This window comes from Ctenopharyngodon idella, chromosome 20 (genome assembly GCF_019924925.1).
Source record: "Ctenopharyngodon idella isolate HZGC_01 chromosome 20, HZGC01, whole genome shotgun sequence".
NCBI classification, from domain to species: Eukaryota; Metazoa; Chordata; class Actinopteri; order Cypriniformes; family Xenocyprididae; genus Ctenopharyngodon; species Ctenopharyngodon idella.
Window position 1 is genome coordinate 30,875,745 of NC_067239.1, and position 27,738 is coordinate 30,903,482.

The 27,738-nt window shown below is 36.3% G+C and overlaps 2 protein-coding genes across 3 annotated transcripts; one reads left to right on the top strand and one right to left on the bottom strand.

Moving 5' to 3' along the window:
* Positions 1-550: 550 nt before the first annotated feature.
* On the top strand, positions 551-12,024 carry tmem151ba (transmembrane protein 151Ba). Its single transcript, XM_051876432.1, has 2 exons — positions 551-2,601; positions 9,151-12,024. The coding sequence occupies exons 1-2, from the start codon at positions 2,524-2,526 to the stop codon at positions 10,621-10,623; spliced, it is 1,551 nt and encodes a 516-aa protein (XP_051732392.1). The 5' UTR covers positions 551-2,523; the 3' UTR covers positions 10,624-12,024.
* Positions 12,025-16,503: 4,479 nt separating this feature from the next.
* tcte1 (t-complex-associated-testis-expressed 1) lies at positions 16,504-26,092 on the bottom strand. 2 transcript variants are annotated; one of them, XM_051876451.1, is made up of 5 exons: positions 25,441-26,092; positions 25,022-25,206; positions 22,908-23,476; positions 21,574-22,023; positions 16,504-17,527 (listed from the first exon to the last, which is right to left on the bottom strand). In XM_051876451.1, the coding sequence occupies exons 2-5, from the start codon at positions 25,200-25,202 to the stop codon at positions 17,366-17,368; spliced, it is 1,362 nt and encodes a 453-aa protein (XP_051732411.1). In that variant the 5' UTR covers positions 25,203-25,206; positions 25,441-26,092; the 3' UTR covers positions 16,504-17,365. The 2 variants fall into 2 exon arrangements, with proteins under 2 accessions (XP_051732411.1, XP_051732412.1); XM_051876452.1 differs by lacking the exon at positions 25,441-26,092 and having other exon boundaries at positions 25,022-25,406.
* Between the last annotated feature and the right edge of the window lie 1,646 nt (positions 26,093-27,738).

The window sequence follows — 27,738 nt, forward strand, 5'->3', positions numbered from 1 at the left end:
CATTATCAAATGAACAGGTCATATGACCTTTGATGGCAACAATGATGTTTTTTGTCTTGAGTTGATAAGTATAACAGCATATAATGATTGCATATGCACAGAAATTTAGTTAGTGATCATTTTTGTGATGGACAATGGCTGCATGAGGAAAAGCACAATATTCCTAAAACATGCTTTGTGCCAAACACTGTTGAATTCAAAATGATTTGAGGTTGAAAAAAAAAAAGGTTAATATGGGCCCTATAGCAAATATGTTTGCATTGCACATTATTTACAATTAAAGGGTTAGTTCAACCAAAAATGAAATTTATGTCATTTATAACTCTCCCTCATGTCGTTCCACACCCGTAAGACCTTCGATCATCTTCAGAACACAAAGTAAGATATTTTTGATGAAATCCGAGTTTGTTTGTTTTTTATCTTCCATTGAAAGCAATAAAATAACCACATTCAAGGCCCAGAGAAGTAGTAAAGACATCATTAAAATAGTCCACGTTCCTGTGGTTCAACCTTAATGTTATGAAGAGGAAGAGAGGAAATTGTTAAATAAAGTCGTTATTTTTGTTTTGTTATGCGCACAAAAATTGTCGCTTTAAAACATTAAGGTTGAACCACTATAGTCACGTTGACTGTTTTAACGATGTCTTTACTAATTTTCTGGACCTTCAATGAAGGTAATTACATTGCTTTCTATGGGAGATAAAAAAAAAAAAAAACTCTAGGATTTCATCAAAAATATCTTAATTTGTGTTCCGAAGATGAACGAAGGTCTTACGGGTGTGGAACGACACAAGGGTGAGTAATTAATGACAGAAATTTCATTTTTGGGTGAACTAATCCTTTAATATTCTCTTACTTTGCGCCAGCTGCCAACAATAGTTCCTGAAATATTAATAGACAGACACTTTGAATGAACCACCATTCTGTTATGATGTCAGAACCTTAAATATGATGTCAAAGATCAAAGAATCGTTTTTAAAGGGCGAGATGATGTGACAGAATAACATTGTTGAACAGAAATCGCAGGACAAAGAACAATTGTAAATTTTCTCAGAAAAAAAAAGCATTTAGAACAAACTGATATTTTAGACAAAAATTCTAAAATTATACAGTGAATTACAGTGAATTTATAACAGCTAAGGGGCGTTGTTAGGCACGACGCGGAGCGGAGTATTATAGTGTTAAAGTGTTATAAATTCACTGTAAACCACGGCTTCATGGGGCTTATTGCTTTTATAAAATGGTTACCACACAATACAAATATTAAAACCAAAAAATATGTATCAATGCAACTTTCATGAAGTAAAATCATTAAAAGCCTTCCTTCCGCTGGAAAAAATAGTCCCTGATCGTGAACAGCAACAGAAGTTACATTTATTACGCCATTAGATGGCAGCATGGAGTCACTCAGTCGCAAATACTTTTATATTGAAACTTGTGAACACGGAACAAGACGCAATGACAAACGCTTTGACTAGCGCTGTTAGTGTCAGCAGGGCTCGGAAAACCCATTAAATGTTAAAAGAACAAGATCGCAGCGGACATTCAAACAGATTTTTTATTATGAACATAGGACTGACCTGAAGGAAAACGCTTAATCTGAATGCAGGTAATAAACTCGCTCACTCGATCTCTTTCTCACAATACTCTTCTACATAATACAGTTAGCTTCAATTAACAAAATCAATTGCAAACAAACATATGTTGTTAAGAGTGGTTGCTAAGACAGACTGCAACATACACACTCAGTGGCGCAGCGATACTTATGTAATGAGGTCAGCGGTATGTTTTCGGGAATTTTACAACGGCTTCGAACGCGGTTCAACCAATCAGAATCAAGGGCCGGAACTATCCGCTTTATAATTCTATATAGCTCATTATAATGCAATGATGATGAATGGGAACATGTCAATGGACTAAAAAAAAAAATACAATTAAAATGTTTTTTTAAAACAGAAACTATTAAACTGTTAATTATTTTATTAGTTAGTCATGAGAGACACACAGCACACAAATGACTCATTTATAAATGTAATAAGAGGTATAATTCCAGGTCTCTGGAGAACTAAAACACATTTATAAGAAATGGGAAACCACATGCATGGAGTCAAGGTCACGTACGATCCTCAGCAGAGACGGCTGGGATAGATAAACAACACCTCCCTCCTCTCTCTCTTTCTCTCTCTCTCTCGCTCGCCCCCGTTACCTGGATCTGAGCTGCGCATCCGTGTGGATTCATCTCGCGCCTCATTGTCATTCATTCCGCGTTCATGCGCATTTCCATATGATTTCTGCATCTTGCTGTGGGTCAGATTGGCTTCTTTTATTTCCAACGCACCAATCTTAAAGGAAATGCTCGCGGTTGCCTGGACAGCCAACGATCCCGCAAGTATTTTGGACACTTTAAGGATACAAAAGTGCGCGTGTTGTGTTGTTAATCTCGTGGCCAGGATGCTGCCTCGCTGAGGATGGACTATAATGGATGACACATGGCTGTGATGCTCCAGTATCATCTTCTTCATCATGTCTCCAGCAGCTCCGGTCACTGACAGCAGTGCTGCTGATGTCCTGCACGAGCAGACGGACACGCCGCGGGAAGTGGTGAGTTCAGCGGCGGCTCGCGCGTTTCCATTGTGCGCGTTTCATCTGATGTGGGGAAACCTTTGTTACAAACCACGACAGAAGAGAATGAATAGTGTCTTTATTCTGTATGTTTCACAAAAGCCAAGACAGATAAGCTCACGCAATACGAATAATGTTTAATTGACACAAACATGGGGGGAGTGTGTGTGTGTGTGTGTGTGTGTGTGCGCACGTGAGTGAGAGAGGAGATACACAAAGATTCATATCCATCTACTGTAGGCTACTGTAATAATAGACGGCATAAACCAATTACACGTTCAAATGCAGTGGCAGACAGTAATGGAGTGAATTAAAAAAAAAAAAAAAAAAAAAAAAAAAACTAATTTATCATATTTCACCACAAAATCAAAAGAATAAAATAAGAAATTATATTTTGCTCAAAAGATACTGTTAGCATACTGTTAGCCCAGATTTTATATTTAATTAAACAATTTAATTACAATAGACTTAAAATATTTAAGTTTGATTGCATTATATATAATATATAAGTAGATTCTACGTGTTTGTGGACATAATTTTAATGTGTGAATAAATTTAAAGCTGATGTCCGTAACTTTTTTGGTTAAAAATGATCCAAAATCATTTTTTGAGCAAGTAACTAGCCAGTGTTCAAAACTCTCTCCTTACCTTAGCCCGATTCACAGCGGTAAACTAATGTTTTATAATTCTGGTGGTACTGGTGGGTTTCCGCGGGAAATTCGAGCAAGTCTTTGCGTCACATCTGTATACATAAAGAACGAGTCCCAGCTAGTAGACTACATCGCAGGTGAGGAGGATCATTTATAACCATTTCTCACAGCAGCTGCAATAATTAAACTTATCATTTTGATGGCGGATTGTATGACATGACAAATTAATTTTAGAGATTAGATAGGCTAATGCTAATACACTAAATACACATAGTCACGCAATGCTGCATGATGTTGTTAACATTAACAATTTGAGAAAGTATAACAATAATAATAATTTGCACAGTTTGACGTGATCCGATTTGAACATAATTTGGTTTCATGCTGCGAGTCAGGTAGCAACGCCATTTTGTCGTGGTTTGTTGATGAGAAGTTGCTTTGTTTTAGCCAGTTCACGGACATTTTCCCCGACATTTACCTTTTTATCGTTTCTTTGTTTCCCTTGAGAGACCGTTTTTGAGCAGGGAAAATCGTTGTTTGTTTAAACGATGGGATATTTTTCATCCGTTTCATCCTAGCTAGTTTTCCCATTCGCGTGCGGCGCGCTTGAATTTAGTCTTTTTTTAGTCTTTTCCTTTCTCTGATTTCTTTTTCACTAGAGGAGCTGTTGTTGGGAGTGAATGTTTTCAGGACATGAAAATTTCATGTTTTGTTGTATTTTCAAATTAAAATTTGGAATTGAATTAAAATAAAACAGAAAATTGTATGAATGTAGCTTTATTTGTTTGCTTTTTTTCTAGAATAAATTAAAAAAAAAATTATATAAATTTAATTTATTTAGTACATTGAACTTAAATATACTGTAATAACTACAAAGCATAGGCTAATTGATATTACAAAACATTTTAAGTTAAATGAACTTATATTTTAAGTTTACGTTACTTAATTTTTTTAGGACAACCAGTTTCCTCAAATTTTTTAAGTAATTCAATTTAAGTGCAATTGAGAATTTTTATTATATATTCTTTTAAAGTGTGCTTGATTATGAAAATAATTCTATAAATAAAAAAAATCTATTTTATTAAAGAGTATTTTATAGATTTATATATAGATTTATATATAGATTTATATATATATATATATATATTTATAAATATATACAGTATGTATGTATTCATTTAAATTAAAAATAAATATTTTTTAAATTTTCTACATTTTGGGGTGAATATGACCTGCATGTTTCCGTGAGATTCATCCAATAACCGATAAGTTACATTTAAGTTGTTTGTAATGATTTATCATATATTTTTAAAATGACTTGGCTGAAAAAAGTGGGAGCTGAATTTATTTCAGTTCCAACAGAGTATTTCACAGTAGCGCCAATAATGCTGTGTATTTCCAAATACAGACACATAAACAGAATGGGAAGATGACACTATTAATAGAGTGAAGTTAAGAAACATGTTACCAATAGTTGACTCACACAAAGGCCTTCCTGACTGCAACTAAACCCCAGGAAGTCATCATCTGTTACATCATGTTACTAAAATGACACTCTAGAGCACTAAAATAGTCCGAATGAAATTGGGACACCTCGCTCACACATCCCAAAATATACAGGACGATCCCATCAGAGAATCCTCACTATATCAGAGCATGTGTCTTCACTGAAAGAGCCTCAGGGTTTGGGCTGAAACCCTGTAGAAGTGCTTGAGCTTCAACTATCTTATTCAGTACAGTTAATCTCCCCCTGGAAAGACAGTTAGGAACTGTGTTTTTATCTCATGCTGTACACATCATTTGGCTGCAAAAAGATGCTGATTAACTGTTTTGATCAGTATTTCCTCAGAAGTGTTTCAGCATAAAATTCCCCTTTGGGTCAATGAAAGCTCTTCATTCAGTAATTACATTTCAAAGTGCTACAAATGATGTGCATGAACACAATCAAAGACTATAACTATAACCTGTTTACAAAATTAAACAGCATGTAATTCATATTCAAAGACCAAATTAGCTCAACTTATGAAGGTCATTAAGGCAAAATGAGGTCTCTGATGTTTAGTAACTAGTTGAACCACGTGTTTAACCACAACCACACATCAGTTAGCTGCGGATTAACCCAGCTGTGGTGTTATTTTTATTTCAGTTAATGTTTATTTTATTTTATAAGTAATGAAAATGTTTATTTTTTATGGTTTTAGTTTTAATGATCATAACCCTGGTAAGGGTGTATTTTGGTTTATTCCACCATGCGAAATCATTTAAATTCATAATTATTTAAATAAAAACTGACTGGAACGGTCTGTTTCAGATCATACCACAGCATTTAAATACACTTCAGCAATTACAGACGTTCTTATGTTGTGAAACTGTTGTTAAGTTACTCCTTGATGTTTGGTCTACTGAATCGTCCCTAGCAATCATTTTGAATCAAATTTGAAAGTGAAATGTGAAAATGAATGAAAAGTGTTGATTACAGCATTACATTTAGATCTGCTCAGGTTGTCAAAGATTTTTCTTTCTTTGTTTTTACATTTTTGTTTTGTTTTGCAGCGTTGAGCATTACAACTAATCACAGACATGTCTGTTGAGCACATGAATGCAATGGCCAATCAAAGGCGTTTAAATTAGTCACCAGTGCAGAAGAATTCTCCTGAAAATGCTAGAGTTCAGCGTTCCCTCACTGACATTCTGAACTCAGATCTGTACATTCACGACTGCTCTCGTCATAAATAGAGATCGACCGATATAGGTTTTTTTATAACCGATACCAATACCAATTATTTGCAAGTTTATGTGCCCAACAACCGATATTTATTTATTGTTTTATTTTTTGTTTTTGACAATTATAACAACAGCACTGAACTGAACCCTTTTGTTTAACCCTCTGGTGCTCTGCGGTCAAACTTTACTTTTTTTTTTTGTTTGTTTTTTTAATTTTTTACTTAATCGAAATGGTACAAAATTTGGCAAAGGTTTTGGCACTATCTATGTGAACACACAAAAAAAACATGAACATGATTTTAAAAGGTTAAATGGACTTACGTGCTCCTCGCAGTCAAAAATGAGCGCATTGGAAATAAATGGGAGACGAATTTCATCTAGTGGAAGCGTTCGGTACTGCAGCTAAACAAAATCTTACTAAAAGCTCATTTTTTGAGATATCAACCTCAACTTGTTTAGATATATGGCTTTGATTTTCTTGCAGTTTTAGAGTAAAACATGTTTTTGAAAATATATATTTCATATGAAAATAGTATTTTTGTGCATTTTTCATAATAAATGTAAAATTCTGTAACTTTTTTTAAGTGTCTTCTTTGAAAAGAGATCAAAATTAAGTCTGTGCTCTAAAGCATTCAAAATTTCTGACAATTTAAGTTAAATTCTATGAATCAATGCATGATTGTTTAGATATTCTATCATGAAGTACACAAAGCTAAAGACATAATCAAAATTGTGCAGTTATTGTCTCAGGAACACATTGACATAAAAAAAATTCCCTTTATGAGTCGGCTACTATATCTATAAATAAAGGCTTTAGATGAAAGGAAATTGCAGTCAAGTCTATTATAAATGCAAAAACCCTCAACCCTCAGCTAAACCAATCAGAATGTCCTCATACAACCTCAAATTCATTGGTCCCTCAGAGACTCCAAGTTATTGATCAAATTTCTGACATATTCGAAAGAATGTGAGCAAACTCAAAAAATGAATTGCATTGTATATTAATGGCTGAGAAATACTTCATAAGGGCTACTTGTCATAAGTGCTCTCATTCCCGCTGAGAGCTCCAGCAGCGAGGGGCTCCAGGGGCCGTGGTAAAAGGTAGAGCGGATAATTATGGAAGAACATCATCAATTATTTAATGCCATCTGCCATGTTAAGGGCATACAACAAGCATGCAATCACATACTCAAGAAACAGCACAATAAAAACATGAGAAGTTTGTTCGGCATGATAGAGCTTTGTATTTTGTCCAGTTGTTCTATTCCACGGCTTGTAAAAGATTGAAACTTAAAGGCTTTTTATATATATTTCAAGCCCATATTTAAAGTTTAAAATAAAAATGAGCTTCATTACTTCATTATACTTTCTTTGAACTTAAATTCATTTTTATTCTATACTTCCTTGCATTCCAAATCATTCAGACTGCTTAATTCTAACTGAATTGGAATTTAAAAAGAATTCTGAATTGAACTTAACCCTGGTTGCTAGGGTGTTACTTACTGCCAAAAGAGTCCAAATCTGTATGATAATGGTATAGGTAGGTTGTAGGTTCACCAAGTTAGAGAGGGTGAGATTGGAAACACAGGTGATGAAATCAATTTGACTGTTTACTGATGCCATTGAAGTTGGTTTTCTACAATTAAACAATAAAAAACAAGCAGAAAGTGTTTGAAATCAACATATCAGGCGAAATATACAAATACAAGTTACAAACGAGAACAAATTCTACACGTCTATGATACAAAAAAGGGTAACAAATACATACATTTATGCATTTGGCAGATGCTTTTATTCAAGGCAACTTACATTCATGATATACGTTTACATCAAACATCACAGCAATAATGATCCAGTCATACTCTTAAGTATTTGCCCTATTAAAGTGATAGTTCACCAAAAAATGAAAATTATCCCATGATTTACTCATCCTCAAGCCATCCTAGGTGTACATGACTATCTTCTTTCAGACAAACCCAATCGGAGATATATTTAAAAATATCCTGGCTCTTCCAAGCTTTATAATGGTAGTGAATGGGGGGCGAGATTTTGAAGCCCCAAAAAATGCATCCATCCATCATAAAAATAATCCATACGACTCCAGAGGATTAATAAAGGCCTTAGTGAAGCAATGGGTTTTTGTAAGAAAAATATCCATATTTAAAACTTTATTAAATGTAATAACTAGCTTCCGGCAGACGGCCGTACGCATCGATTTGCGGCGCATCGGTTTGACGAACGTGGAAACTCAAAAGATAGAGACACCGGTCACAAATTTGAAGTCTAAAACGAGAAATTATATAGAGAAATCTCAGAGGATTTCGATATAAGAGAAGAGGAGCTTGAGTTTGTTGCACAGCCCTGTTTGTTTGAACCGCGAGAGGCGTCTAAGCTTACAATACTCCTACATCCTCGCGTCATATATCGTGTCAGAGGATTACTCTTGTGGTGCAAGTCAACTTGCGCAGTATTTCAGTTTATAAAGTTTTAAATATGGATATTTTTCTTACAAAAACCCCACGCTTCACTTCTGAAGGCCTTTATTAACCCCCTGGAGCCGTATGGATTACTTTTATGATGGATGTATGCATTATTTTGGGCTTCAAAATCTCGCCCCCCATTCACTACCATTATAAAGCTTGGAAGAGCCAGGATGTTTTTTAATATATCTCCAAATGTGTTTGTCTGAAAGAAGATAGTCATATACACCTAGGATGGCTTGAGGGTAAGTAAATAATGGGATAATTTTCATTTTTGGGTGAACTATCCTTTTAAATCCAAACATTGTCGGGCAGGGTAGTACACAATGCTTTATTAAAAATAAACGTTCCAAAAGGTGGTTTTCGTATGATGCCATAGAACAACCATTTTGGTTCCTCAAAGAATCTTTCAGTCAGCAGTTCTAAAAAGAACCATTATCTAAAGAACCTTTTGTGGAATGGAAAGGTTCCATGGATGTTAAAGGTTCTTCATGGAACCATCAATACCAATAAAGAACCTTTATTTTTAAGAGTGTACACCACATTCATTTTAGTGTATAAGACATGCTTTCTTGATGTTTTCCTATGGGAAAAAGTGCCACAGATCTATTTAGCACAGAACTTCTCAAGGGCGTTTTTTCACCTCTCTTTTTTTATCATTTATATCTTTACAGCAACGACCATTGAAGCAGTCCCTGAGCAAGTCCCTGTGTCGCGACTCGCACTGGAAATGCCTCCTTCTGTCACTGCTAATGTACTGCTGCGTGATCGCAATGACCTGGTGCCAGGTCACGAAGGTCACGCGCCTCTCCTTCGACAGCGCTTTCAAGGGTAAGTCCATGATGTACCACGACAGTCCCTGTTCCAACGGCTACATCTACATCCCAGTGGCCTTTCTCGTCATGCTCTATGTGGTTTACCTAGTGGAGTGCTGGCATTGTTACTCGCGCAACGAACTTCAATCTAAAGTAGACCTGGAGAGCATCGCCGAGCGCGTGCGTCGGATGCAGCAAGCCACGCCGTGCATCTGGTGGAAGGCTATTAGTTACCACTACGTACGCCGAACGAGACAAGTGACTCGCTACCGAAACGGGGATGCCTACACGACCACGCAGGTTTACCACGAGCGCGTGAACACGCACGTCGCGGAGGCAGAGTTTGATTACGGGAACTGCGGGGTGAAGGACATTTCCAAGCATCTCACAGGCCTGGAGAGCTTTCCAGTGACCAAGTTGCGCTTCACCAAGTGCTTTAGTTTCGCTAATGTCGAGTCCGAGAACTCCTACCTGACGCAAAGAGCGCGGTTCTTCACCGAGAACGAAGGTCTGGACGATTATATGGAAGCGCGTGAAGGAATGCACCTCAAAAATGTCGAATTCAAGGAATACATGCTTGCGTATGCAGATCCGGATCGCTTGCCTTGGTATGCGTCGCAGTGTAGCTTCTGGTTGGCGGCGGTGCTGACTTTATCGTGGCCGTTGCGGGTCCTGACGGAGTATCGCACGGCGTATCTTCATTATCACGTGGAGAAGCTTTTTGGGTTCGACTACGTCTCCGTTACACCACTGGACGAGAGGCCATTTTGCCGCCACATCCCGCGGGTAAACACCATCGACAGCACAGAGCTTGAGTGGCACATTCGCTCCAACCAACAGCTTGTTCCCAGTTACTCCGAGGCTGTGCTAATGGATCTGGCACAGCAGTCCAGCTGCAACACGTTCTCGCCTCGCGGGATTGGCGCGGCTGGCGGAAACGGCTTCGGTGGATACCGGCAGAACTGCGAGCGCTGCCACCGCTCCATCAGCAGCTCGTCGATTTTCTCACGCAGCGCGCTGAGCATCTGCAACAGCAGCAGCCCGCGTTTACCCTTCAGCAGCAGCCGATTCTCGCTGGGCCGTCTGTACGGCTCACGCCGCAGCTGTCTTTGGCGAAGTCACAGTAGTAGCCTAAACGATCCCAGTTGCCCGACGGAAAGCACGCGATGTCTAGCTGGACAGTCTGCCAATGAGGAGAGCCCACCTTCTCCACCGGCCTATCAGGACGCGCTGTATTTTCCCGTACTGATTATACACCGCAACGAGGGCTGCCTCGGTCATGACCGCCATTCACTGCACCGTAACGGATCCTGTGTGGAGACTTCATTATAGCATTTGCAAAAGGACGAAAACGCAACCTTGTGTCAGTACATTTATTTGCAAACTGATAAATGATTCATGATTTGTGGAACAGGCTGGTACAGAAATGTTTCTTTCAGTGGCTATGCCAAATACTTTTCCTCCTAAATGTACAATAGCACAAATGTACAATAACTTTGACAGATCGTTCACATTAAAAAAACACATTAAGAAAGTAGCCTACATTGGGTTTCATTTGAGTTCATGTTGACTTTAAATGAAATGGAAGAGCACAGAAACAACTTAACAAACATTGAATGGGACATAGGCCTAATTACATTTCTTCATAACAAATCCAGACTGGCTTTTATTAGGATATTAAAGGAATAGTTCACCCAAAAATGAAAATTATCTCATAATTTACATCGGGTCAGAGGTCACCCTTCCGCCGGAACTTGACTCTTTCATGAATGCGCATACAGTCGTTGCTGGAAGGTAGTGATTATAGTTTATAAAGTTTTAAATATGAATATTTTTTAATACAGAAACCCATCGCTTCACTTCAGAAGGCATTTTTTTAAATCAAAGTCCCTTTAATTTCACTCGGCGGCCATCTTTGAAATGCCTTTCACTCGGCGGCCATCTTTGAAACGCCTCTCCGGCATGCAAGTGCAGCTCCTATCTCTTTGAATGGGAAAACATCAAATTCTCCAAAGCTGTTTGCCAAGCTTTCAATTAAATTTCATATTTGAAATTACCAATGAAATCTGACAACAACTGACTCATAAATTTTGTTTCTAAACACTCCAATCATTACAAAAAACTACAAAAAACCTACTGGAGTTGTATGGATTACTTTTATGATGGATGGATGGATGCACTTTTTGGAGCTTCAAAAACTCGGGCACTATTCAATGCCATTATAAAGCTTGGAAGAGCCAGGATATTATTTAATATTACTCCAGTTGTGTTTGACTGAAAGAAGATAGTCATATACACCTAGGATGGTTTGAGGGTGAGTAAATCATTTTTGGGTGAACTATCCCTTTAACACACTTATTCAGCTTCTTAAACATCTGCCAAACTACTTCTCACATTGCATTTGAAGTCAACATGAAATGGCATTCACAACCCATTTTACTTCCATAATAGAACATATTTTTAATTTTTTAATTGTAAAAACTTGATCAGACCATGAAATGTTGATGAGATGTTGTGATGAAAAATAAGATGAAATCCAAACGCCACCCAAAAAGAAGAAAAAAAAAAAATTCTTTGCAATAACATGCATTGACAAATCGTTCACATTAAAGGGTTAGTTCACCCAAAAATGAAAATTCTGTCATTAATTACTCACTCTCGTGTCGTTCCACACCAGTAAGACTTTCATTTATCTTCGGAAAACAAATTAAGATATTTTTGATCAAATCCGATGGCTCAGTGAGGCCTGCATTGACAGCAAGAAAATTAACACTTTCAGATGCCCAGAAAGCTACTAAAGATATATTTAAAACAGCTCATGTGACTACAGTGGTTCAACCTTAATGTTATAAAGCGTTGAGAATACTTTTTGTGTGGCAAAAAAACAAAATAACGACTTTATTCAACAATATCTAGTAATGGGCGATTTCAAAATACTGCTTCATGAAGCTTCAAAGCTTTACGAATCTTTTGTTTTGGATCAGTGGTTCGGAGCGCGTATCAAACTGCTAAAGTCATGCGAACCATTGAAATTTCGAAACACTTATGACGTAACGAAGCCTCGTTTACTGAAATCACGTGACTTTCATGCTCCGAACCACTGATTCGAAACAAAAGATTCGTAAAGCTTCGAAGCTTCATGAAGCAGTATTTTGAAATCGTCCATCACTAGATATTGTTGAATAAATTCGTTATTTTGTTTTTCCGCCACACAAAAAGTATTCTTGTAGCTTCATAACATTAAGGTTGAACCACTGTAGTCACATGACTGTTTTAAATATGTCTTTCTGGGCGTTGAAAGTGTTAATTATCTTGCTGTCAATGGAGGCCTCACTGAGCCATCGGATTTCATCAAAAATATCTTAATTTGTGTTCTGAAGATGAACGAAGGTCTTACAGGTGTGGAACGACATGAGGGTGAGTAATTAATGACAGAATTTTCATTTTTGGGTGAACTAACCCTTTAAAAAAACATTAAGAAAGTTAACCGGGTGCATTTGAGTTCATGTTGATTTTAAATAAAAGTTGCAAATTTCAAATGGAAATGTTCTATACTGAATAGAAAACAGCTCCCATCATTATGAACATAAAATCGCTTTTATTAAAATGAAAAAGGATGATACAGAACAGTCAAACTATTCATAAACACTTTTTTCCCTGATCTATTTATGGCAACAATGTCGGTGCTATGAATAAATTAATGCATTCAGCCTAAAGGACAAGAGAACCTCAAACAATAAGGATTATCTTATACATGTAAGATAATATTTAATATATGAAGGTAGGATCAAGAAAAGCATTACATTTTTTTCTTTTTCAAATTTTCTGCAACTACCTCTTCTTTTTATATGGAATGTAAGTGCCTCAGACTGTATTATTTTAGTGCTTATGTTTAATTATTTAAAAGCTTATAGGTGTTGACATTGCACTTCTACATTTCTCAAGTTACTATGAAATGAAAAAAATGTCGTAATCATTTTGAGCAGTAAGATCAGTCCCTCAGAAAAGCAGATCTAAAAATAAAACAGTAAAAATAAGCCCCAATGATGTTCAAAATGGATCTTAAAATTAGAAATATAAATATAGATGTTCCTGTTCTGTCAAATCTAGAAACTACCACTATAAACTGCAAAGTAGAGGGTAAATATTTGCTGCAGTATATAGATATATCTTTGTTGGAAACGGTCTTCACTTACATCAACACCAAAACTGATTCTTTGTTTTCAGAGAATCAGAACTCATTTGTATTGTCAAAATAATCTATAAAAGCTAAACCTGACTGCATAATATATGACAGTACAGTGAATCTCTGCATGACCTCTGACCTTCCACCTCAGAACATCCTGTAAATATCAGCGTGGACAGAAGGTGACAGACAGTGAAGCACAGAAACAGGCTCAAGTTCACAATCTTTATGTTTCCAAATCAGTTTAAAACATCCCAGGATAAGAATCATTGCTACAAGCTTCTTTGAGGCCTGTTTAAAATTCACAAAGATTTACCATTTGTTTCTCATTTTAACTTTTTTTAATTAATTTTCAATAATTACCTCTAATTGGGGATTTTCAATTATGATATTCAATTATGTCTGGGTCATATTTTTAACCCAAAATCAAAAGGGAAAAAAAATAGGAAATTATATTTCGCATAATTAAACTTTTTTCCATGAAAAAAAATTGGCATATTTCCCTTTTAAATGGTGATATATTTGTGAAATAATAATAATTTTCTTAAAACATAAAAATCTGAATGCTAGGATACATTTTCTTTATGCAAAATAAATTAAAACAATTTCTTATTTTATTCTTTTAATTTTAGGGCAAAAAAAAAAAAAAAGGATGCAGGCATACACTACAGGTCAAAAGTTTGGAATAATTAAGGTTTGTTAGTGGTTTTGAAATAAGTTTCTCATGCTCACCTAAGCTGCATTTATTTGATTAAAAATACAGCAAAAACTGTAATATTGTGAAATATTATTACAATTTAAAATAACTGTTTTCTATGTGAATATACAGTAAAATGTAATTTATTCCTGTGTTCAAAGCTGAATTTTCAGCATCATTACTCCAGTCTTCAGTGTCACATGATCCTTCAGAAATCATTCTAATATGCTGATTTGCTGCTTAAACATTATCAATTATTATTGGTGCTCAATTATTAATAAAACGAATTCTTAAATTCAAGACATAATAAAAGTCTCTGCTTTCATTTCTGATCAATTTAATGCATCCATGCTGAATAAAAATATTCACTGATGACTGGAGTAATGATGCTGAAAATTCAGCTCTGATCACAGGAATAAATTACATTTTAAAATATATTCACATAGAAAACAATCACTTGAAATTGTAATAATATTTCACAATATTACTGTTTTTATTGTGGAACTTTGGTGAGGATAACAGACTTCTTTTTAAAAAGAAAAACATTTAAAAAATCTTAATTATTACAAACTTTTGACCAGTAGTGTATTTATTGAAATAATTCAAGAGATTCATCCTAGTATGTACAGTAGAGGACCAAGAGTTTCTTTGTAACTTTGGAAAGAATATCTGTTTTATGTCTTGATATATTATAATAGGAATCATTTTGTATAACAAAACAAAACTTTAATGTGCACAGAAAATGTCACAATGTTGAAGGCAATTGTTTATTTGACCATTACGTGTGTGCATACAGTAACCGTCAATATGACTACTGCTGAATAACAAGATATTGTGTGTGTGTCAATAATCACATCAGATGTACAGTATCACAATGAAAAGGATGCTGAAACTAATTCTAAATGTCAGAAAGTGATTGTTTTTCCTGAATGTTTCATGACAGGTGGACAGTCTATTCATGAAATATCCCACTGACCAAATGATACTTTATAAGCATGAATGATTATTGTAGTTCCTGCAGTTCTGATGCCATGGATGATGTTTTTTATGCTGCTAAAGGACATTTCAGTGGAAATATTGCTTACACAATAATCAGTGTCTGTAAACACTATGTTGCCTATGAAATTTGTGGCAATTTTATAATTTCAGGTTAGATGCCAAATATGTGTGTACAAACTGAATAAAACTCCTGTTCTTAATATGCATCAGTGCACATTATCTTTCATCAAAAAATTTAATAACTTTCTCTGCCTCTTGCTGAAACCAATTTCCTTTCTTCCTTACTGTCACCTGGTCTGTGTGGACTAGTAACAAATGTTAACCAGTTAGCTATTTAGGCATTCATTCAGGTCTGGCTCTAAGTGCTGATCAAAAGTTTGGGGTTTGAAAGATTTTTTAATGTTTTTGAAAACTCAACAAGGCTGCATTTATTTGATCAAAAATATAGTAAAAATTGTGAAATATTATTCCAATTTAAAATAAGCTGTTTTCTATGTGAATATATGTTAAAATATAATTTATTTCTGTGATCAAAGCTGAATTTTCAGCATCATTACTCCAGTCTTCAGTCACATGATCCTTCAGAAATCTTTCTAATATGCTGATTTGCTGCTTAAACATTTCTGATTATTATCGATGTTGAAAACAGCTTCATATTTTTGTGGAAACCGAGGTCATTATAAATGTACAGCATTACAAATGTCACTTTTGATCAATTTAATGCATCCTTGCTGAATAAAAGTATTCATTTCTTTTAAAAAAAATCTTATGGACCCCAAACACTTTACACTCACTTTTCATTATTTGATCAGATCCCAATGGAAAAGAATCACTTTTTTACCTGTTCACATTAATGTTTAAAGCGGTGCATGATGTCAGACTTTCAATGTATAAATAAAAAACACTGTCTTTAAAATACAACTAACAGCGATGAAGATGAGTGAGAAAATACCTGGTCTGCATTTCTAAACTGAACGAGACCTTCAAGACACTCACTATCAGTGACCTTTGCCACTTTATAACAGCTTGCTAATTATGAGCTACTTTTCCCTGCGGGAGTCATATCGCTGTCTGTATGCCAAACATGCTGCTCTTAAAGGATTAGGTCACCTCAGAATTAAAATTTCCTGATAATTTACTCACTCCCATGTCATCCAAGATGTTTATGTCTTTCTTTCTTCAGTCGAAAAGAAATGAAGGTTTCTGAGGAAAACATTCCAGGATTTTTCTCCATATAGTGGACTTCACTGGGGTTCAACGGGTTGAAGGTCCAAATGTCAGTTTCACTGCAGCTTCAAAGAGCTCTACACGATCCCAGACGAGGAATACGGGTCTTATCTAGAGAAACAATCGGTCATTTTCTAAAAAAATAAAAATGGAAAGGTCACGCGTGACGTAGACGGAAGTACTGCGGTCCATCTCATTTTCTTCTCCAACTTCAAAATTTTTGTAAAGGGTGTTTGACTCACATTGTAGACACTGGATCGGTACTTCTGCCTACGTCACGCGTGACCTTTCCAACATGATTACGTAATGCATGACGCATCACAGAGCAGTGCAAGATGAGCATTTGTGCTTAAAAAGTATATATATATTTTTTTTTTTGAGAAAATGACCGATGGTTTCGCTAGATAAGACTCTTATTCCTCGTCTGGGATCGTGTAGAGCTCTTTGAAGCTGCACTGAACTGACATTTGGACCTTCAACCCGTTGAACCCCAGTGAAGTCCACTATATGGAGAAAAATCCTGGAATGTTTTCCTCAGAAACCTTCATTTCTTTTCGGCTGAAGAAAGAAAGACATGAACATCTTGGATGACATGGGGGTGAGTAAATTATCAGGAAATTTTAATTCTGGTGTGAACTAATCCTTTAAAGGCCCTTTCAGACCAAGGACAACTACAACGATAACCATATTAGCATCCACACCAGCGTACGATATCATTCTGGGATGAGTTTCCCGAAGCCAACTGTAGTCGCAAGTTCCGTCATTACCAACACAATTCAACAGAACTTGCGACCATAGTTGGCTAACGATGCTTTTGGGAAACACACCCCTGTTATTCTAAGCATTGCTGCGGTTCATTGTTTAAGAATAATACATATAGAGCAATTTTGGTCATTTTTTTATTTGTTTTCAGCAGTTCTTCACTGGCAGGCACAGCATGTATGGCTCAGACTTTGGCTTTGGGATCATAGTTGTGTTTGATTTTTGTGAGCAGCCTGGATCTGATTGGCGCGTAGAGCCTGAGCGATGCAGTACTCACTATCCTGACCCACATGTGTCAGCCGAATGTCACACTCCACCAGACTGCTGTTGTGGGACATCCCTTCCTCCAGAAGCTTCCCGCCATCCTGTAGGAGAAACACACAGGAGATGTGACATTTCATTTAGATTACAGTGCACACAAATCATAGACATAACTGTGAAAGAGGAGCATTAAATAAGATTCAAGACTTTCTACTTCAAACCAAAGTGAACATGAAATGGCATTTGCAGCCCATTTTACTTCCAAGTAAAACAGATAACATGAGAAAGTAGTGGGTGAGACTTGATTTTATCTATCATAAATGAATGTGACGGTAAAAAGAGCTTAGTTACGTGAGTGTAAAAGTTAAAAAAGACAACATTTCACTACAAACACTTTTAAACAGTGGAGAATTGAAGATTTATCAAGACTTAGATCAGTGTTTAAAAGTTTGGGGTCGGTAAGATTTTTAAAAATGTTTTTAAAAGATGTCTCTTATGCTCACAATTTACTGGATCAAAATAGAGTAAAAACAGTAAAAAATGTGAAATATTTTTACAATTTAAAATAACTGTTTTCTATGTGAATATATTAATTTATTTCTGTGATCAAAGCTGAATTTTCAGCATCATTCCTCCAGTCTTCAGTGTCACATGATCCTTCAGAAATCATTGTAATATGATGATTTGCTGCTCAAGAAACATTTCTGATTATTATCAAATCATTTGTGCTTCATATTTCTGTGGAAACCGTGTTACGTTTTACTTTTCAGGATTCTTTGATGGATCAAAAGAACAACATTTATTTGAAATAAAAACACCTTTTGTAACATTATAAATGTCTTTACTGTCACTTCCGACCAATTTAATGTGTCCTTGATGAATAAAAGTGTTCATTTCTTTAGAAAAAAATCATATTGTAATGGTATTGTATAATTTTGACCTTGTAGATGTTAAAATGTGCAGAAATAAATCCCATGTACTGACACTGAAGAGAGTATCCATCCCATAGTTATTGTTAGGCTTTGCTGCATAAAATGACTCATTAAAGACCCCCTGAAGTCAATAATTTTATCCCGTAAAACTCATCTATGATCACCAAAATGACATATTTAAATGTTTTTTCCTGTTAAAAAAAACTTTATTCCTTAAAATAGCTTGAATGTAACTCTACACTTCATTTAACATACGTGGATCAATAAATATGCTAATTAGCCCCGCCTCCATTCGCTCACGCCAGCTCAGAGATCCACTCGGTCAACTTACTGAGGTAAACGCTGCACAATGGTATCACTCTTTACAACATTGGACACATAATTGTAATTAATATGATTAGCCTCTTGCTTGACTATGTTATCAAACAGCTAATAATGTGTTGCTAATGTTACACAAACCATGTTCCCGTTCTTCATCTCAGAGTCAGACAGCTGCCTTCTAACAATCAGTATCCTTACAAACGCTTTGAACAACTCAGAACGTCAGTGGAGAAAGACATATAGTTCATCATAACATCATAACACACCCGCTATATTGCTAAATCTACACGATTTTTCATATCAACAGAAAAATATACCGGGATAACCTTTGTTCACTGCAGTTTTAAGGAGAAAATACTCAGCAATGATGTTGACATATAAATTTGCACATGGATTGCAAAACACCACAGAGACATATAAACAACATTTTCACCACAGGGGGACTTTATAGCCCAGGTGACATTAAGTGAAAAAGTCATTTCAGAAGCATTTTGATTAAAGATTACAAAGAAAAACATGCATACCATAAACTGATGATAAAAATCAGAAATGTGTATTAAGAAAGCAAATTTTGATTTTATCTTGGCTTCATGATTTTGGTGAATTCATGGCATTTTTAAAATTATCAGACCATCTGTATGACTTAGTATCAGATTTTATGGTTGGCGCTGAATAACTCTACCCAAGGTTGAAGTACTCAGATGACTAAGCATATCATATTTTGCAGTACGGCTGCAAATTTTACATTTTATATTAAGATGTCTTGACTGTGAGTGTGCAGACTAATGTTTCTGGTGAGTAGCGCCAGAGCTCTTTCCTGAATGAGAGGCAATTGTTTGAAATATGATTTGCCTTGAAACGGAGATGGGAGGAACGGATAAATGCAGGAACCATTTGGACGATCCATCCCAGGAGAGAGGTAATCCCCATCCCACATGTCCGTGTGTTAGCGCACATCTATCCTGCTGCCATGAATAATTGAACGTGAACTACAGGGCTGTAACATTTCATATTCATCCCTTTACAAGCAATTAAATGCCTTAAAACATCCTTTGTTTTTCATTGGGAAAAAAGAAGATAATAATAGAGAAAGCAAATGTTGTAATATGATGTTGGGGTGTTGGCTGTGGTTGTCAGAATGTTAATAATGCACTTGCTAAAGTGATTTTATTTTTCACTTGTCACTATATGGGATTTATTTCCACCCATTTTAACATCCAAAAGGTGAAAATTATAGGTCATAATTTAATGCAAAAAAAAATGTTTACACAGTATTTTTGTCTTGTTTTCCAGTACACATATCTAAACATTCTTAAATCAGGATACATTTACTTGAGATGCAAAATAACAAAATATTAATATTGTTTTCTGAAAATTAACATAAAAATTAAGTGATGCCAAAAATTAGAAAAAAATCTGTATTTTTTCTTGTTTTAATTATTTTTTGATAGTTTAATTTTGATACATTTCTCAGAAAACCTCTTGTGTACTTGTACTGAAAAACAAGACAAAAACACTAAGTATGAAAATCATGGGTTTTTTTTATCTACGGAAGAGGATTAGGGCCAAGCAATAATAAAAAAAATAAAACCATCTCAAGATTAAAGTCATTATAATTCGAGATTAAAATCGTTAAATTTCGAGAAAAGAAGTCAAAATACAATGTTGAGAATAAAATCATTAAATTTTGAGAATAAACTTATGTTTCGAGAAAAAACTCGTTTAATTTTGAGAAAAAAGTCATTATGTTTCGAGAAAAAACTTGTTTAATTTTGAGAAAAAAAGTCTAAATAAAATGTTGAGAATAAACTCATTAAATTTTGAGAATAAAGACGTTATGTTTCGAGAAAAGAAGTCGAAATACAATGTTGAGAATAAAATCATTAAATTTTGAGAATAAAGTTATGTTTCGAGAAAAAACTCGTTAAATTTCTAGAAAAAAGTCGAAATAAAATGTTGAGAATAAAATCATCACATTTCGAGAATAAAGTTATGTTTCAAGAAAAAAATAGTTAAACTTCGAGAAAAAAGTCTAAATAAAATGTTGAGAATAAACATTAAATTTTGAGAATGAAGTCGTGATGTTTCGAGAAAAAAGTCATTAAATTTCAAGAAAAAGGTTTAATGTTTATTCTCGACATTTTATTTCAACTTTTTTAACCAAATTTATTGAGTTTTTTCTCTAAATGCAACAACTTTATTTTAAAATTTAATGAGTTCATTCTCAACATTTTATTTCAACTTTTTTTCTCAAAATTTAATGATTTTTTTCTCGAAACATAATGACTTTATTCTCAAAATTTAATGATTTTATTCTCAACATTGTATTTCGACTTTTTTTTTGTATTTCGAGTTTAATCTCACTTTATAATGACTTAAATCTCAAGATGATTTTTTTTTATTTTTTAGTCCTCTTGAGTCTTTATCTTACTTGAAGAATGTTTAGATACTTTAGTGGAAAACAAGACAAAAATACACATGCAAAATAAAATTTTAAGTATTATTTTCTGAAAAATAATCAAAATTAAGTGAAGCTTATGCTAAAAATGAGAAAAATATCTGCCAATGGGTAAGAAAAAATTAACTTTCAGTTAAAAGTAAACTTTTAAACTTGTTTTCATTTTTGTTTTTCTTGTTCGTGTTTAATTTAGATTTAATTTAATGTCTTGTTTTCTTGTACTGAAAAAGAAGACAAAATTACCAAGTAAGAAAATCATGTTTTGCAGTGAATTATAATAGTTTATTAAAATTTATCTTACTTTAAGAATGTTTAGATATTTTTAGTGCAAAAGACTAAAATACAGAGTAAGAAATTCACTTTTTAGCTTTTTACTTTTATGCAGATGAGAAGAAGTAGAAGAGAATGTGTTAAACTTCATATTCTCAGGTTTACTCACGACTCCCAGTCTGTTGTTGGACAGGTTTAGGCTCTTGAGGGTCCAGTTCTCCACCAAGGCCTGAGAAAGCGCCACAGCCGTGGGCTCTGTCATGTTATTTCCCCCCAGGTGAAGGTTCACCAAGGTCTTGTTCTTCATCAAAGCCTGAGCCAGAGCTTGACCCCCTTCATCCCCAATACGGTTGAGCCTCAGGTTGAGGGACGTCAGGGTGGCGTTTCTGGCCAGAGCATGAGCCAGTGCCTGAGCTCCTGAACCTCTTATCTGGTTGTTGCAGATGACCAGCCTCTTCAGCTGACTGCGGTTCAGAAGTTTCCCGATGGCTCGGGCTCCACGGTCGCTGATGTGATTATGTGAAAAGTCCAGCTCCTGCAGGGACGGGTGATCCAGCAATTGACTCACGAGCATGCAACACTTCTCATCGTCCACCTTACTGTGATGGATCCTGAAGACCTGGTGTGAAAAGTTGGAATTTTAACAACCAAATGTCAACACAGATGCTCTGAAGAATGCCAGGGGCTCTCAAGCAGGACAAGAAAGCACCATAAAATGAGTCCATATGACGTGAGTGCTATATCTTCTGGAGCCATATCATAATTTTGTATGAAGACCAGGCTTAAATTTAAGATGTATAGACTACTTTTATGACGTTTTCTTGTGCTTCTTGGAGCTTTACAATCTCTGGTCAATATTTCTTTTCTTTGTACAAAGAAAATAGTGTGAACATTCTGCTAAACATCTCCTTTTGTGTTTCACAGAAAAACGGAAGATCATACAAGACTTAGGGCCAGATTTACTAACAGCTTGCGCCAGCGCAGACCCTCTTTTGGCGTTAAAAAACTACTGTCAGGATTTACTAAAGACTAGCGATGAGAAATTAGCGTTGAAAAGGTTATTTTTGCGGCTGATCTTATTATTGCATATGTATTTGTAGGAGTTTTCCTTTTCAGACTCAAAATTTATGGGAGGAGAGTATTTAAATGAATTACGCAACATGATTTACTAAGGTTTGCGCTAGTCAATTTACTGGTATTTGCACCATTAATTACCGCCCAAAAAAGCACATCTTAAATCAGACGCTAATTTGCGCTGCTCTTGGTGGATTGCGTTGGTAATTATGGAAATGATCCGGCTGTGTCTGTGTTCTTCAGTTTGCGCGTCGTCAGTAGATCACGCACAAAACTTTCCACTCCCATCTGCGCTTTTATGGGATTGCACTCTCAAGCTAATTTGCCGTTTAGTAAATATAGCCCTATATTTTGTATAGCCTTTAAAATATTTCTGAAAACTGAAAATACTAAATACTACAACTACTAATGATAACAATAACTGATAACCTGTAAAGTCTTGCAGGAATTGAGGGCTTTTGCCAGGGATTCGCAGTCTCTGAAGGTGAACTCGAACAAATTCCACTCAAAGTTCATGCCGCATCCTTTCACTCCATACACCACGCTGAGCTCTTCCAGGTTCGGCAGTTTGTCGAGCAGCATGCGGAAATCAAAGTGATCCATGGAGGGTCCTTCACTGCCCATATCGCTGGCACAATCCGAACCGTCGTCCTCGTCAAACCTGGGCGGCTCTTTGATGGGTGGCAGAAGCTGAGAGACATTAAGACGCTTTACGTAGTTTTGACACAGTGGCACCAGATCCAGGACTGTCTTGGTGTCGGTTGCATCTGGGATGAAGAGTTCAATGATGCTCTCTAGGTGACGCTCGAAGAACATGCGTTTCCAGCTGTTGTCGTATGTGGAGACGTCGCAGACACGCCAACGACCTTCACAGCAACGCTTCCAATAGCTCTCATCACTGATGAGGTTTGCGGTGACGGTCAAGGGAAGAGACGCTGGCAGTCGCTGGAGGACATATGCTTTATAGTTGGGCATGAGTTCATCCAAAATGGGGTTCTCTGCAAAATATTAATGCACAGTACAGAATTACGTACAAATTGAGAACATCCTTTCATTAATAACATCTACAAACAATTACAATATGCTCTCATGAAAAAGGTACAAAAGCTGTCACTGGGGCAGTACCCTTTCAAAAAAGGAGGAGCGACGACAGTGAAGGACGAGAGAGAAGGAAAGTGGTAGTTGCTTAGGCTGTCAATGGAGGGACAGAAAGCTCTCAGATTTCATTAAAAAGATCTTCATTTGTGTTCCAAAGCTAAACAAAAGTCTTATGGGTTTGGAACGGCATGAGGATGAGTAATTAATGACAGAATTTTAATTTTGAGGGGAAGGTATCCAAAGCACATCAACTGGTCATGGGGGTTCCTCAGGGTTCAGTACTTGGGCCTCTCCTCTTCTGGGTGGCACCTGGTTTGTCGTATCATTTCTATGCTGATGACACACACCTCTACTTTTCATTTCAATCAGATGATCCAACGGTACCTGTATGGATCCCAGACAGCTGGGCGGACATCTTGGCATGGATGAAAGAACATCACCTACAGCTCAACCTAGCAAAGTCAGAGCTTCTCGTCTTCCCTGCCACTCCGTCTATACTGCACGACTTCACCATCCAGCTAGGTTCATCAAAAATAATCACATCAAGTTCAGCCAGAAATCTTGAGGTAATCTTTGATGACCAGCTGACCTTCAAAGACCACATTGCAAGGACTTCTTATCCAGGCCCTTGCCATTTCTAGGCTGGACTATTGCAATGCTCTTCTGGCTGGACTTCCATCATGTGCAATTGCAACGGAGTTACACTAGCAGTAAGAGCTGTGCGACTAAACGGTCTTTAGTGTCTAGTGCAGCCGCCTCCCATGCTGGAGACGGCGGTTCAAATCCCACTCAGAGCATTGCAAGTAGAACATGAGTGGTTACATTTGGTGCCGTGACCCGGACTCGCAGGGGCGAGCAGAACCAGTTACACAATCAAACCAAATGATTCAGAATCGCAGTACAACTGGTCTTCAATGAGCCCAAGAGAGCCCACGTCACACCTCTGTTTATCTCTCTGCATTGACTACCAGTTATGGCTCACATCAAATTTAAGACATTGATGCTTGCATATAGAACAGCCACAGGCTCTGCACTCGCTCTTACGGATCTACATCCCATCCAGAAACCTGAGGGCAGTAAATGAGTGACGCCTCGTGGTACCATCACTGAGAGGCATGAAATCAGAACGTTTTCGTTCACTGTTCCTTGCTGGTGTTTTGTTTAATGTCATCATAATAATGTCATTAAGATGACAGATGGCACTGCACAGACTGTAATGTAATGATGCATTTAAGTTCATTCACATCACACAATAAATTAATAAAGGGTGCATACTAATGCCTTAAGGGTGCATATGAGTACCTAAATGGAAAATACTCCTAACTTTTGAAAGGAGTGACAACTCAAAAGTCAACTTTTTTTTGTGAGGGTGAATATGAAGCTTATTGTTATGTTGGTTATATGAATGAATACACTAAATGATAGACTACATTTGTATTGTTTACCTTCAAAGTGATTTATAATATGCTGTAGGCAGAGTGTTGTTAGAAAAGGAACCAGCGCCAGCGACCAATCAGGATCCTCCGCGATGATGCTGCGCATTTTCTGCCCGTCAGCGGCGGCGTTCACCGGCCTCGCCGGAGGATACACGCTCCTGAGTCTCCGTGAAGACTGACTCTGAGACATACCGCTAAAAATGCCAGAAAACAATTCCTTTGAGAATCAGTAACATTAAATATATCTCACTATTGCTGGAGAGGTCAACAACTTTTATTGATGAACGTATTTTGTGTATTTACTTAGCGAGTTCTCCCGTTAAAAGAGTCGTTTTCAACATACTAAAAGTTTTAAATAACGAATTTAAGCAGAATATACATTAAATCCATTCAATAAATAGTTAGATCACTTCAAAATGTTGACTCACTTTCAGTTCCTCTGTATCGTTTGATGTTACCATGGTAGCAGAGACGTGCCTCGCGCCCTTTCATACGTCACTCGCCACTGACGATCACGCGCCTATATGGTGTGTGAAACAGCCTCACCCATGATTAAAATAACTTATAATTCACACCATCATCACACTATGTAAATGCACAGAAGACAAAAGAAAAATTAAAGAATGAAGAACGAGGACTGTAAGTCTAAAAGATGAAGCGCTTATAGAATATGAAGGCAAAAAATACTGTCAAGGTCTGGGAGATGTAGGGCTGTTTTCACTTATGAATGAGGGCATCACCTCAGAACCAAGTGTTTCCCTTGTGTAATGCATATGTGGGGCAGATCATGCAAATAATAATAATATGCTTTATTTATAAACTGCACTACAGCTCAAGGTTGCTGTACAGGGAAATAATGAAGTAAAAATAGCATCAGCAAGATACAGATATATATATATATACATGCACTTATGCATATGCACATGCATGTGCATGCATTTTTAAATCATAAAATCACCAATTAATATGATCAGAGTGACTGTAAACTGAAGAAGGGCATAATGACATATCAAAGAAAGAAAACTGCCATTATAACAATACATGCATTATGAATGAATGATAATTTCTAAACTCACACATTTGAGACATGATTCACAAATCTGAAAATGAGGTCAAACTTCAATGCAACATAATATCCTGAATCTGACCACAGCACCTGCACAAAGACACAGGCAGTTTGGGAAAAAGATCTTAGTGCAGATCTTATGTTAGATCATAACTTCATTTCGTAACACACTTTGCATAAAATGTAAATAAAAGGGTTTAAAAGACACTTAATATTCTGTCATTTTTATCTGCACTGACATCAATGGATGAGAACTAATTGAGCTGAATAATTACACTATTATCTTCTTCAGAGCTGCTTTATAGCTGAATAGAATTTGGGTACGTTTACATGACAATGATGTACTAAAAATGGAAAAGTTTTTCCTTTTCTTTTTTGTTTTTTTGCGTACAGATGACAATGTTGTTAAAACGATCCCCATTCACACGGATCCACGAAAACAACTAAAAACGCTGTATTCTGCTGCCAGGCCAGTAGATGGCGATGTCACTTCATGAAGAAACACTACACGCCTATAGACTGAACACGTAATACTCATGCACATGACGTCACCGTTTTCACAAATTCGCATTTTTGTAGTTTACACGGAGACTGTAACGGTATCGTTTTCAAAAACTTGCTCTTTGAAACCCGATTTCAAAAGCTTGCGTTTTCAGGCCGCCACAAAACGCTGTTGTAGCATAAATGTCAACAGCCAAAACGCATAAAAAGTTTTCCGTTTTTAGTTGAAAACGGTGTCGTGTAAACGTTTTTGAAAATTATACCTTTATCGTCACTGTGTAAACTACAAAAAAAAATCATGCATTTGTGAAACTGGGGACGTCATGCGCGTTATGTATTTAGTGTAGTGTTTCCTTTACAGATGACTATGTTGTTAAAACGATCCCCATTCACACGGATCCGCGAAAAACAAAAACACTGTATTCTGCTGCCAGGCCAGTAGATGGCGATGTCACTTCATGAAGAAACACTACACGCCTATAGACTGAACACGTAATACACATGCGCATGACGTCACCGTTTTCACAAATTAGCATTTTTGTAGTTTACACGGAGACGATAACGGTATCGTTTTCAAAAACTTGCTCTTTGAAATGCAATTTCAAAAGTTTGCGTTTTCAGGCCGCCACAAAACGCTGTTGTCACGTAAATGTCAACAGCCAAAACACATAAAAAGTTTTCCGTTTTTAGTTGAAAACGGTGTTGTGTAAATGTTTTTGAAAATTATACCTTTACCGTCACTGTGTAAACTACAAAATCATGCATTTGTAAAAAAAAAAAAACGTGGACGTCATACGCGTTACGTATTCAGTCTATAGGTGCATAGTGTTTCCTTTACAGATGACAATGTTGTTAAAACGATCCCCATTCACACGGATCCACGAAAAACAAAAACACTGTATTCTGCTGCCAGGCCAGTAGATGGCGATGTTACTTCATGAAGAAACACTAAACGCCTATAGACTGAACACGTAATACACATGCGCATGACGTCACCGTTTTCACAAATTAGCATTTTTGTAGTTTACACGGAGACTGTAACGGTATCGTTTTCAAAAACTTGCTCTTTGAAACCCGATTTCAAAAGCTTGCGTTTTCAGGCCGCCACAAAACGCTGTTGTAGCATAAATGTCAACAGCCAAAACGCATAAAAAGTTTT

Excerpts from the sequence above, each read along its gene's own strand:
- tcte1 (XM_051876451.1), bottom strand. The coding sequence starts at position 25,202 with ATGTCTCAGAGTCAGTCTTCACGGAGACTCAGGAGCGTGTATCCTCCG. Across the intron at positions 23,477-25,021 it reads TATTATAAATCACTTTGAAG|AGAACCCCATTTTGGATGAA; the intron begins GTAAACAATACA and ends AATATTTTGCAG. Across the intron at positions 22,024-22,907 it reads ATTCCTGCAAGACTTTACAG|GTCTTCAGGATCCATCACAG; the intron begins GTTATCAGTTAT and ends TTTTCACACCAG.
- tmem151ba (XM_051876432.1), top strand. The coding sequence starts at position 2,524 with ATGTCTCCAGCAGCTCCGGTCACTGACAGCAGTGCTGCTGATGTCCTG. Across the intron at positions 2,602-9,150 it reads CGGACACGCCGCGGGAAGTG|CAACGACCATTGAAGCAGTC; the intron begins GTGAGTTCAGCG and ends ATATCTTTACAG.